The 13299-nt window shown below is 39.7% G+C and overlaps 1 protein-coding gene across 2 annotated transcripts in view; it reads right to left on the reverse strand.

Annotated features, from left to right (window-relative positions):
• LAMA4 (laminin subunit alpha 4) overlaps window positions 1-13299 on the reverse strand; it is a 150927-nt gene that overhangs the window by 65000 nt on the left and 72628 nt on the right. For both annotated transcript variants that reach the window (XM_064598016.1, XM_064598015.1), the window contains exons 8-9: window positions 5770-5880; window positions 2102-2213 (exon numbers count right to left, since the gene is read on the reverse strand). In XM_064598016.1, coding sequence (XP_064454086.1) covers window positions 2102-2213; window positions 5770-5880 — 223 coding nt within the window. The remainder of the gene's footprint in view (window positions 1-2101; window positions 2214-5769; window positions 5881-13299) is intronic.

Raw genomic sequence — 13299 nt, forward strand, 5'->3', positions numbered from 1 at the left:
GTCAAGATTGGGCCATTTTGATTCTGGGTAATTTCACCCCACTTCTGGAGAATTTTAGAACCAAAGGGACTGCTGATGCTCAGAGGGATTAGATGCGTTGTCTACATACCAGCAGAGCTGAGTTGTTCTCTGACTTTCTCTTCCTACTAAATATGATCAGATGAAAGTTATGTAATTGCCACCTTGTCCTCTGACAGCTCTGGGAAGAAGCATTTTATCTTCCTGGCATAAATGAAATTGTGTGTCTGTGGTTTACTATGATCTATGTGGTTGGCCAGACAAGATGGGTAAACAAACACTGGTGTCACATAAATCATACCAGATAAAGGCTTGTATTTTATATGGATAATGGCTTGAAGGTCACCAGGAGTTATTTTACAGATGGTTGGGAAAAAGGAATGACATACTCTTGGTACTGTGTAGCATCCCTGAATTCTGAAGGAAAGGAGATAAATGGGGTAAGAGGTTTTTAACACTGTAAATATTACTGAGAAAGTTATAGGGAAACCAAGATATGCTAGAAACAAAACTATGAAGGGATTAAACATTCACTTTTCAAGTGAAATCCATAATCTTAACTCCGGAAATAAGCAAAACGTAGATTCCCCGCACCCCCCTTAGATCTATCCCTTGCAGCGCTGACTTCTCTGGCATTTTGATCCAAATATTACATTTTCAATTCTGGCCTGTTTTATTTTAGCCATGTCTGGTGTAGATTAGAAAAAGGAAATGTAGACAATAACATTTTTGCCTTAGTCTTTGGAGACTATTCATACATTATTTTTAAAAGGTAAACTGATGGAAATTATTGTTTCCCATTTACAATTTTTTTGTATGTCTTTCACCTTTTCCTATGCTTAAAGGGTCAAATAGAGGGTTTAGATTACTTCCAAATGAAACACGTTAGAATAAAAAATTTATAACAGAAAAGGTGAATTATTTTCTCTGAATGGCTTACTAGGATGCTGGCTTTATTTGCTGCCTAGAGGGGCATTTATTTCTTCATTAGACGAGGTCAGCTCGTCTAGGTTCAATCTTCTTGAAAAAAAAAATAGTAACTCTAAAATGAAAAAAAATATTTTATTGATAGATGCAAAAGCATGAAACAGTGAGAACGGGGTTGGGGGGGGTGTTTGAAATCCATGCCATTTATTTTTATTGTGTATTATAGCCACCAAAGGAAATATAGCAAATGTCTCATCTTGGCTGCATTCATCCCTCTGCCTGGAATATGTTCCCTATACCTCAGGATAAAGATGCGACTTTCCCACTGTGGGATCCTTTGCTGCCATTGTGTCCTGAGATGCACTTGGTGTTGTCACCCAGCTCTTCATATATAGGATTAAAGCTATGGAAACACAAATATTGTATCTTGGCAGACTGTAAGCCAAGGAAATTCTCTTTATTTTAGAACAAGTGAAAGTGCCTGTTTTCTGTTGGTAAATGGGAGGCTGGCTTTCAGGGGGCTATTAAGGTAGTCTTCAAAATACAGCCAACACTTATCAGAAGTTAGAGCACAAATAAGTACTCCTCTAAGAGGGAAGGTAAAATCTGCCACAATGCTTTAGGGCAAAGAAATCTCACACGCCCCCTCCAGGCTTTTCTTCTGGCTTGGGGACCAGAGCATGTTGCCTGCCTGATCTTTGGGAAATGGCATCATAGAGAGAGCTTAGGACAATTTGGACTAGTGGACAGATTCCTGCCACTCTAAAGGCAGTGTTTTTGCTGCAAATAGTCCAGAAAAACATGACTCCTACTCAACTTTTGCATTTTAGAGACACCATAGCATTCCATTTCTTCTGCTGGAAGGGTATTCCCTGCCTTGAAATGCCTGGAAAGGGAATGATTCTATACATTTATTCTTGACAACCAACGGATAGTAAGTAGGGGTGAATGCTCAGAAATCCTAGATGGACAAACTGGAAGACCTTATACGTAATACATATAAAATATCATAAATGCATATATATTACCTTATATATAACACTATAACAACAGTTCCTGGCACATAATGAACACTAACAGTAGCCATATTTTTGTTGTTGTTAACAACATGAATGATTCCTTGACATTAAGCTGGATGAGAAGAGAATATATTTACCTTGAATTTTATCCCTCATCTCATGAGCTTGCTCCACAAGCTGAGTTGCGTGGTTAATGGTATCCATGCTTTCCTTCTGGGCCAGCTTGCCCCTTCTTGAGACTTGACTTTCCTATAAATAATCCATATAAACAGCAGCTTAAATTTACGAGAAGGGAATGGTCTATCTGTGCATGTAGTGGTGGGTGGGCCTTCTATGCTCCATAAACATGAATTTCCTTGGCATGTGAAAGTTCTATAACATATAAAATGGTCCCAGAAATCATGCATGAAGGCTGGTGTCACAGAATGCTATAAAATCAGCTGTGTTCCTATGCCATCAGTCACAATTCAGTCCAAACCAACTGCCTTTCATATGGAATTTACTCTTCGAATTGTTACTGCATCTCACGGTTCCAGACTAGGAAATTACCCGTGTCTGCTGACCACTCTGACATTGTGCTGATGGAAGAGCTTAGAGTTTCACAGGGGAAATTGTTGAGAAAGTAGGCAGACCTTGAAATGCTCCTTGCGTCCAGTGGCTCCTGGGTGGTCCAACCAGCGCTGACACTGAATTACCAGAGATTTAAAGGATTATGCTGACTGGGCTCAATGCTGTTTTCAGTGCTGCATTCCAAATTCCCATCAACACTGATGGCACTTGGGTACAAATAACTACTCAAGCAGATTTGGCTCGGAGTGAATGAGACTCTTCTCTGAGAAGCAGACTCCCTTCTCTCCACAGGGGAGCTTCTGTTTCTGAGCTTCCACATATTTCTGCATATTTCTGCGTGTGTAAGGACAGAAGCTCATCTAAGAAATGGTTCAAGGCCAGGACACTGGCCTGTAGGCGCGGCGGTGGGGATGTGTACCGTGTACTTCCTTTTAGCACTAGAAAGATTGGCTCATGGGCTATATGTAAGCGGAGAAGGAGTTCTTCTGTCTGACACTTGGTAGATGCCCGTTCGCCTCATCTGGTGCTTTTCTGGTTCGGTTCTCTAACAAAGTGCTGCCCCATCTGAGTGGACTGCAGGGTGGTCTGCCCCCCAGCGTGCTCGCAGACCCACTGCACAGTTTCACCAGGACAGGGGAGTGGCTGTATCAAAAGTCTCTCCTCTCCTCCAGTGTTCCAGCCAGATGATTATGCCATGGTTTTACCTGGAAAAGCTCTTATGCTTTCCAGGCATAACCCACAGAAGTGGCCCTTAGTCAAGGAAGACAATGCAAAAATGGTATCATAGCAAACACGTGCCCCAGAGGTTTTTTTTTTTATCAAGCAAGTCCTAAATCTCTTCCATATAAAGCTCCCTGTGCAGCAGTAATGCAACCATCAGACGCTTCCCGAAACAGTGGGCTCTCTGAACGGACACCTGCATTCTGAGTCATGGGTGTTCCTTCCTCCAATGCCTGTCTTCCTCTTGCCTTGTTCTCATGCTTTCCAGAGACACGAAATCTGTGCCCATTTAAAAATATATGATGCAGAAAATAAGATGACTCTCATTCTGACATCACCCCTCCCTGCTTTTAAAAATTATGGACACAACCATTTAAAGCATCTAGAAATTTTCAACAAGTTGATTTTTCATCCAGTTTAAATTATATTTGCAAAGCACAGCACTTATTATTATTATTATTATTTTTACTTTGGCTTAATCCTTCAAAGAAAAAGGCCTATTGTAATTACCGTAGTCGTTTAACTTATTTCTTTTAAGGAAACTTGGAATTGAAGCAATGAAAGGCAAGGCGAGGCTGGACTATGTCTAAGAAGACTTCTTTCTGACAAACACCAGAGGGCGCTTAGATATACACGTTATGTTTGACAAAAGAATCAGGGGTAAAGACGGCAGCCTATCACTTTAAATTGGAAACTTACTGGCTCTAATAGATGGGATACCTTATTGGAAAGTTTTATTTTATTTATTTTTTTCTGTAACTTTGCTTATGGAAGAAAAATGATTTCTAAGAATCAATCACGGACTTTTCTAGCCTAAGGATTGAAGGATGCTTGAGAAGTCATTAAGACAAGCTCTGGGCATTTGTTTCAAAATGTTTAGCAGGTTCTTACATCATCTGGACTGCTGTCATAGTTAGAAGGACTTTATTTTCAGTAAGAGTCAGTGGAAACAGCTGAAAGTTTCAAGAGCTTTATCATCAACCTCCTGCTTTGGTGGTCTGTTCTTGGTCCCCAGGAGCCTTTTCTATTGTGATGTCACTTTTAAGCTCAGGCTATTTTCTCCCTATGAAAGTCTGCATTTAAGTTACACTGGAAATGGAAAAATTGTACAACAAAAGGATCAGTAACTCTGTGTCTGAGCAGTGAGAAGAACTAATCTTGGGGAAAATATTTTCTCAAGAATTGAGACATTTTGGGCAAATTCCAACCATGATACCGAAATGAATAAACAATGAGTTTTTCGCAGATTTCTTTCCTGGTATTTCCTTTGAAACTTAAGAGATCTCACTGCTTTCTACATATGCTTGTGGTTGGATTAATATGCACCACCACATGGGAACGGAGGACACAATTTTCATACACATTTCAAAGTAGTTGAATCTTCCACAGATCCAATTAGAATAATTCATGTTTTTAGAAGCATAATCTCTTAAAAGTTTAAGAGGTACAAGGTCAAGAGAGATTATCAGAGTTATTTTAACCTTTATTTTTGTAAAAAATAAGAACTGTTTTGGAAAAGACCTTCAATAGTTTATAATGTCAAACACCAGCATCTGAAAGTAGAAATTCCAGAGTACTCTGGTCAGTACTGGTAGAACATAAGCAGGGGGAAAAATGTGTCAAACATTTTAATATGTAAAATATGGCACCTTGTAACTTAGTTATATTTTTCTTTATTAGTACAGATGATGGATATTTTTCCGTTAGGCTCCTGGGGAGTGTATTTAATAGTCTTTCATGCTGACTCTGCTCCTGTTTTAATGTTTTTCTTGTTAATTTGTGAGAGCTTTTACAAGCCATATTTTCCTCAATATTTTTCTTAGTCTAGTCGACTTTTTCATTTATTTAGTTGTTTTACTGGGTATTTGAAATTTTATCTTGTAAAATCTATTACCTCTTTTTATTATAATTCTTCATGCTATATTTAAGAGTACTGTTACTTCCTTTCAAGGCTTAACAATTATTTAGTTCTGCTTTCTTATGGATTTGAGATTTAAACTCAAGTCTTAATCTGTCTAGCATTTCTTTTAGTATATGGTATAAAGTGAAATTTGAAAGTGATATATATATTTTTTTCCTGTCAACCTACAAAATTGTTTTCTCAGCATGGTTCTTTCTTTTATTATTTAAGGCAACCTTTAGCAAACATTTAAATTTTATATTCTATGTAATAAAGTTTATTTCTGGGCTCTCTACAGCTCTTAGTCATAAAATGTTATGGCAAACAGCTGACCAACTATCCTAACTGAAACCTATATCAACCATATTAACCAGCAGCAGATACTATGAAAGTTCTCCATAAACATAGTTTTCCAAGGAAAGCAATCAAAATGGGAAGAGACTGTAGAGACCAAGTATATTAACTTTCTCCACAGATCTTCCCTTGATTTATTTTAAGGCACATGGGTGACTGCATTTTTCCTGCACTGTGTTAAGCCTCAATCGTTTGTGACTAGCCAGGCTCACCGTAGCTAAATCCTTTCTCTGAAGTCAGTCCCAGAAACTGAATACATACCTTTTCAGCTAATTCTTCCATGTCAGACAGAAAGCTTTTCATTGTGTTCTCAGCATTGTTGATTTGTATCTTTCTTAGGACATACTGGTTTTCTCTTTCTGACAATTTTGTCTGTGGAAAAAAAAAAAGTTTTGAAAATAATCAGTAGATGTGCACACCAGGTTTTTAAAAACTATACATAAAGGGGGGGAGTGGAGCAAGATGGCGGAGGAGTAGGAGACCTGGATTTTTCTGGTCCCAGGAATTCAGCTGGATAGGGATCAAACCATTGTGAACACCTATGAACTCAACAGGAGATCGAAGAAAAGAATAGCAACAACTCTCTGAACGGAAAAGCGACCACTTTCTGGAAGATAGGACGTGCGGAGAAGTGAATCTGAGGCAATATTCGGGAGGATAGACGGCAGGGGAGGGGCCTCCATCGGCCGCTTCTGGCAAGTGATAGAGCCGCGGAGCACAAAATCAGAACTTTTAGAAGTCGGCTCCGCTGAGGGACGTCGCTCCAGTTGCTAAGTGGGGGCTGGAAACTTAGTGGGACAGTGTGGTCTCAGGACCCTTGGGGTCACAGAAAGACCGGGGGTGCCTGAGTGCAGCAGAGCTCCCAGGTATCGTAGCAGGGAAGCCGGCTGCAGAGATGGAGCTGAGGAGCAGGTTCTCAGCTCGGGGTTGCCAAAAACCATGATCTGTGGCACAGTTGGGCCACTGCTCCTCCAGCAGGGATCCAACAAGCGGCAGATCTGGGGAGACTCCCCTTCTTCCCCTGGGAGGAGTGGCGCGGGAGTGCACCGCAGGGATCTGCTGGGTTTGGAGACTCCACCCGGGGTCGGGTGCCAGAGATAGAAATGCGTGGTTACAGGCCTGGTGAGCATGGAGTGCGGCTGGATACTGGGGAGACGGGAGTGACTGACTGCGTTTCTCTGGGGGCTCACTGAGGAGCGGGGCCCCGAGTTCTCAGCTTCTCTGGGGCAGAGATTGGGAGGCAGCCATTTCACTTTCAGCCTCCAAAGCTGTATGGAGAGCTTGCAGGGAACAAAAGCTCCTGAAAGCAAACCCAAGCAGATTACTTAGCCCAGACCAGCAAGGGCGGGGCAATTCCGCCTCCAGCGAAGACATTTGGGAACCACGGCAATAGGCCCCTCCCCCGGAAGATCAGCAAGAACAGCCAGCCAAGACCAAGTTTACGGATCAATGACAATGGCCGATCTCCAGTGCTAGGGGAATACTGCACATAGAATTCATGGCTTTTTTACCATGATTCTTTAGTCTTTCAAAGTAAATTTTTTTAAAAAAATTTTTCTTTTTCCCCTTTTCAACCAACATCTTATCAATCCCTTTTTTAAAAAACATTTTTATTTTTCATTTTTAGAGTCATATTCTATCCCTTCATAGTAATTACCCTTATTTTTGGCATATATATATAAGTTGTTCTCTCTTTAAAATTTTGAGATAGTTTCTTCTAACAGATCAAAATATACCTTAAATCTCTAGTGTATGGCTTTGTTCTAGTCTCCTGCCTGATCACATTCTCTCCCTTTACTTTTCTTTTTTTTTAAATCCTCTTCTTTCTTTTTTCAACCAACTTCTTATCTTATCAATTCCTTTTATAAAATTTTTATAATTTTCATCTTTACAGTCATATTCCATCCCTTCATCGTATTAACCCTTATTTTTGCACATATATAAGTTTTTCTTTCTTTAAAATTTTGAGAGGCATTTTTTTCTAACAGACCAAAATACACCCAAAATCTAGTGTGTGGCACTGATCTATGCACCAGGCTGATCATATTTGATCATATTCTGTTTTTTTGTTTTGTTGTGTTCTTGTTTGTTTTTATCTTTATCTTTTTCTTTTTTTTTTCTTTTTCTTTTTTCTTTCTTTCCCTTTCTTTTCCCCCGGTTTCCAGTCTTTTCTGATTTGTTTAGAGTATATTTTCTGGGGACGTTGTTACCCTGTTAGCATTTTGTTCTCTCATTCATCTATTCTCCTCTGGACAAAATGACAAGACAGAAAAAGTCACCTCAACAACAACAAAAAAGAGGCAGTACCGACTGCCAGGGACCTACTCAATATGGACATTAGTACGATGTCAGAACTAGAGTTCAGAATGATGATTTTAAAGATACTAGCTGGACTTGAAAAAAGCATGGAAGTTATTAGAGAAATCCTTTCTGGAGAAGTAAAAGAACTAAAATCTAACCAAGTAGAAATCAAAAAGGCTATTAATGAGGTGCAATCAAATATGGGGGCACTAAGTGCTAGGATAAATGAGGCAGAAGAGAGATTTGTGATATAGAAGACCAAATGATGGAAAATAAAGGAGCTGAGAAAAAGAGAGATAAACAACTACTGGATCACGAGGGCAGAATTCGAGAGATAAGCGATACCATAAGACGAAACAACATTAGAATAATTGGGATCCCAGAAGAAGAAGAAAAGGAGAGAGGGGCAGAAGGTATATTGGAGCAAATTATAGCAAGAACTTCCCTAATTTGGGGAAGGAAACAGGCATCAAAATCCAGGAAGCACAGAGAACCCCTTTCAAAATCAATAAAAATAGGTCAATACCCCGACATCTAATAGTAAAACTACGAGTCTCAGAGACAAAGAGAATATCCTAAAAGCAGCTTGGGAGAAGAGATATGTAACCTACAATGGTAGAAACATTAGATTGGCAACAGACCTATCCACAGAGACATGGCAGGCCAGAAGGACTGGCAGGATATATTCAGAGCACTAAATGAGAAAAATATGCAGCCAAGAATACTATATCCAGCTAGGCTGTCATTGAAAATTGAAGGAGAAATAAAAAGCTTCCAGGACAAACAAAAACTAAAGGAATTTGCAAACCCGAAACCAGCCCTACAAGAAATATTGAAAGGGGTCCTCTAAGCAAAGAAAGAGCCTAAAAGTAACATAGACCAGAAATATACAGTACAGTCACAATATACAGTAACGGTCACCTTACAGGCAATACAATGGCACTAAATTCACATCTTTCAATAGTTACCCTGAATGTAAATGGGCTAAATGCCCCAATCAAAAGACACAGGCTATCAGATTGGATAAAAAAACAAGACCCATTGATATGCTGTCTGTAAGAGACTCATTTTAGACCCAAAGACACCCCCAGATTGAAAGTGAGGGGGTGAAAAACCATTTACCATGGTAATGGACACCAAAAGAAAGCTGGGGTGGCAATCCTTATATCAGACAAATTAGATTTTGAACCAAAGACTGGAATAAGAGATGAGGAAGAACACTATATCCTACTTGAAGGGTCTATCCAACAAGAAGATCTAACAATTGTAAATATCTATGCCCCTAACATGGGAGCAGCCAATTATACAAGGCAATTAATAACAAAAGCAAAGAAACACATCAACAACAATACAATAATAGTGGGGGACTTTAACACCCCCCTCACTGCAATGGACAGATCATCTAAGCAAAAGATCAACAATGAAATAAAGACTTTAAATGACACACTGGACCAAATGGACTTCACAGATATATTCAGAACATTTCATCCCAAAGCAACAGAATACACATTCTTCTTGGAACATTCTCCAGGATAGATCACATCATAGGTCACAAATCAGGTCTCAACAGGTACCAAAAGATTGGGATCATTCCCTGCATATTTTCAGACCACAATGCTTTGAAACTAGAACTCAATCACAAGAGGAAAGTTGGAAAGAACTCAAATACATGGAAGCTAAAGAGCATCCTACTAAAGAATGAATGGGTCAACCAGGAAATTAAAGACGAATTAAAAAAATTCATGGAGAAAAATGAAAATGAAAACACAACTGTTCAGAATCTTTGGGATACAGCAAAGGCAGTCCTAAGAGGAAAGTATATAGCAATACAAGCCTTTCTCAAGAAACAAGAAAGGTCTCAAGTACACAACCTAACCCTACACCTAAAGGATCTGGAGAAAGAACAGCAACTAAAGCCTAAACCCAGCAGGAGAAGAGAAATAATAAAGATCAGAGCAGAAATCAATGAAATAGAAACCAAAAGAAGAGTAGAACAGATCAACAAAACTAGGAGCTGGTTCTTTGAAAGAATTAACAAGATTGATAAACCCCTGGCCAGACTTATCAAAAAGAAAAGAGAAATGACCCAAATCAACAAAATCATGAATGAAAGAGGAGAGATCACAACCAACACCAAAGAAATACAAACAATTATAAGAACATATTATGAGCAACTCTGTGCCAGCAAATTAGATAACCTGGAAGAAATGGGTGCATTCCAGAGATGTATCAACTACCAAAACTGAACCAGGAAGAAATAGAAAACCTGAACAGACCTATAACCACTAAGGAAATTGAAGCAGTCATCGAAAATCTCCCAACAAACAAAAGCCCAGGGCCAGAGGGCTTCCCAGAGGAATTCTACCAAACATTTAAAGAAGAATTAATACCTATTCTTCTGAAACTGTTCCAAAAAATAGAAATGGAAGGAAAACTTCCAAACTTGTTTTATGATGCCAGCATTACCTTGATCCCAAAACCAGACAAAGACCCCATCAAAAAGGAGAATTACAGACCAATATCCTTGATGAACATGGATGCAAAAATTCTCACTAAAATACTAGCCAATAGGATCCAACAGTACATTAAAAGGATTATTCACCACGACCAAGTGGGATTTATCCCTGGGCTGCCAGGTTGGTTCAACATCCGCAAATCAATCAACGTGATACAATACATTAACAAAAGAAAGAACAAGAATCATATGATCCTCTCAATAGATGCAGAAAAAGCATTTGACAAAGTACAGCATCCTTTCTTGATCAAAACCCTTCAGAGTATAGGCATAGAGGGTACATACCTCAATATCATAAAAGCCATCTATGAAACAGTGAATATCATTCTCAATGGGGAAAAACTGAGAGCTTTCCCCCTAAGGTCAGGAATGCGGCAGGGATGTCCACTATCACCACTGCTATTCAACATAGTATTAGAAGTCCTAGCCACATCAATCAGACAACAAAAAGAAATCAAAGGCATCCGAATCGGCAAAGAAGAAGTCAAAAACTCACACTTTGCAGATGATATGATACTTTATGTGGAAAATCCAAAAGACTCCACCCCAAAACTGCTAGAACTCATACAGGAATTCGGTAAAGTGGCAGGATATAAAATCAATGCACAGAAATCAGTGGCATTCCTATACACCAACAACAAGACAGAAGAAAGAGAAATTAAGGAGTTAATCCCATTTATAATTGCACCCCAAACCATAAGATACCTAGGCATAAATCTAACCAAAGAGGCAAAGGATGTGTACTCAGAAAACTATAAAATACTCATGAAAGAAATTGAGGAAGACACAAAGAAATGGAAAAACGTTCCATGCTCATGGATTGGAAGAACAAATATCGTGAAGATGTCAATGCTACCTAGAGCAATCTACACATTCAATGCAATCTCCATCAAAATACCATCCACTTTTTTCAAAGAAATGTAACAAATAAACCTAAAATTTTTATGGAACCAGAAAAGACCCTGAATAGCCAGAGGAATGTTGAAAAAGAAAAGCAAAGCTGGCGGCATCACAATTCCAGACTTCCAGCTCTATTACAAAGCTGTCATCATCAAGACAGTATGGTACTGGCACAAAAACAGACACACAGATCAATGGAACAGAATAGAGAGCCCAGAAATGGACCCTCACCTCTATGGTCAACTAATCTTTGACAAAGCAGGAAAGAATGTCCGATGGAAAAAAGACAGTCTCTTCAACAAATGGTGTTGGGAAAATTGGACAGCCACATGCAGAAGAATGAAACTGGACCATTTCCTTACACCACACAGAAAATAGGCTCAAAATGATTGAAAGACCTCAATGTGAGACAGGAGTCCATCAAAATCCTAGAGGAGAACACAGGCAGCAACCTCTTCGACCTCAGCTGCAGCAACTTCTTCCTAGAAACATCGCCAGAGGCAAGGGAAGCAAGGGCAAAAATGAACTATTGGGACTTCATCAAGATGAAAAGCTTTTGCAAAGCAAAGGAAACAGTCAACAAAACCAAAAGACAACCGACAGAATGGGAGAAGATATTTGCAAATGACATATCAGATAAAGGGCTAGTATCCAAAATCTATAAAGAACTTCTTAAAGGGCTAGTATCCAAAATCTATAAAGAACTTCTTAAAGTCAACACCCAAAGAACAAATGATCTAATCAAGAAATGGGCAGAAGACATGAACAGACATTTTTGCAAAGAAGACATCCAAATGGCCAACAGACACATGAAAAAGTGCTCAACATTGCTCGGCATCAGGGAAATCCAAATCAAAACCTCAATGAGATACCACCTCACACCAGTCAGAATGGCTACAATTAACAAGTCAGGAAGTGACCGATGTTGGCGGGGATGCGGAGAAAGGGGAACCCTCCTACACTGTTGGTGGGAATGCAAGCTGGTGCAGCCACTCTGGAAAACAGTATGGAGGTTCCTCAAAAAGTTGAAAATAGAGCTACCATATGATCCAGCAATTGCACTACTGGGTATTTACCCCAAAGATACAAATGTAAGGATCCGAAGGGGCACGTGCACCCCAATGTTTATAGCAGCAATGTCCACAATAGCCAAACTGTGGAAAGAGCCAACATGTCCATCGACAGATGAATGGATAAAGAAGAAGTGGTATATATATACAATGGAATATTATGTAGCCATCAAAAGGAATGAGATCTTGCCATTTGCAATGACATGGATGGAACTGGAGGGTGTTACGCTGAGCGAAATTAGTCAATCAGAGAAAGACATGTATCATATGACCTCACTGATATGAGGAATTCTTAATCTCAGGAAACAAACTGAGGGTTGCTGGAGTGGGGGGTGGGGTGGGAGGGATGGGGTGACTGGGTGATAGACACTGGGGAGGGTATGTGCTATGATGAGCACTGTGAATTGTGCAAGACTATTGAATCACAGATCTGTACCTCTGAAACAAATAATACAATATATGTTAAAAAAAAAAAGAAGAAGATAGCAGGAGGGGAAGAATGAAGGGGGGAAATCGGAGGGGGAGACAAACCATGAGAGACGATGGACTCTGAAAAACAAACTGAGGGTTCTAGAGGGGAGCGGGGTGGGAGGATGGGTTGGCCTGGTGGCGGATATTGGGGAGGGCACGTACTGCATGAATGAATCATGGAACACTGGGTCAAAAACTAATGATGTAATGTATGGTGATTAACATAACAATAAAAAATTAAATTAAAAAAACCCCTATACATAAAGGGGAGACTGGGTGGCTCAGTTGGTTAAGTGTCTGATTCTTGGTTTTGGCTCAGGTCGTGATCTCAGGGTCCTGAGATTGAGCCCTGCATCGGGCTCTGCATTCAGTGTGGAGTCTGCTTAAGACTCTCTCTTTCTCTGGCCCCCCTCCCCCCCCCCGCATGCTCTCTCTCTCTCTCAAATAAACAAATAAATCTTTAAAAAATATATATACATACAACGCTTTCAGTATAAGAGGACTCAGAGTAGAATGTGAGCTTCTGTTACAAAA

Source organism: Mirounga angustirostris, unplaced genomic scaffold, assembly GCF_029215605.1.
Source record: "Mirounga angustirostris isolate CCGP_5_RB_7025 unplaced genomic scaffold, mMirAng1.0.hap1 SCAF_8, whole genome shotgun sequence".
In the NCBI taxonomy this organism is placed as follows: Eukaryota; Metazoa; Chordata; class Mammalia; order Carnivora; family Phocidae; genus Mirounga; species Mirounga angustirostris.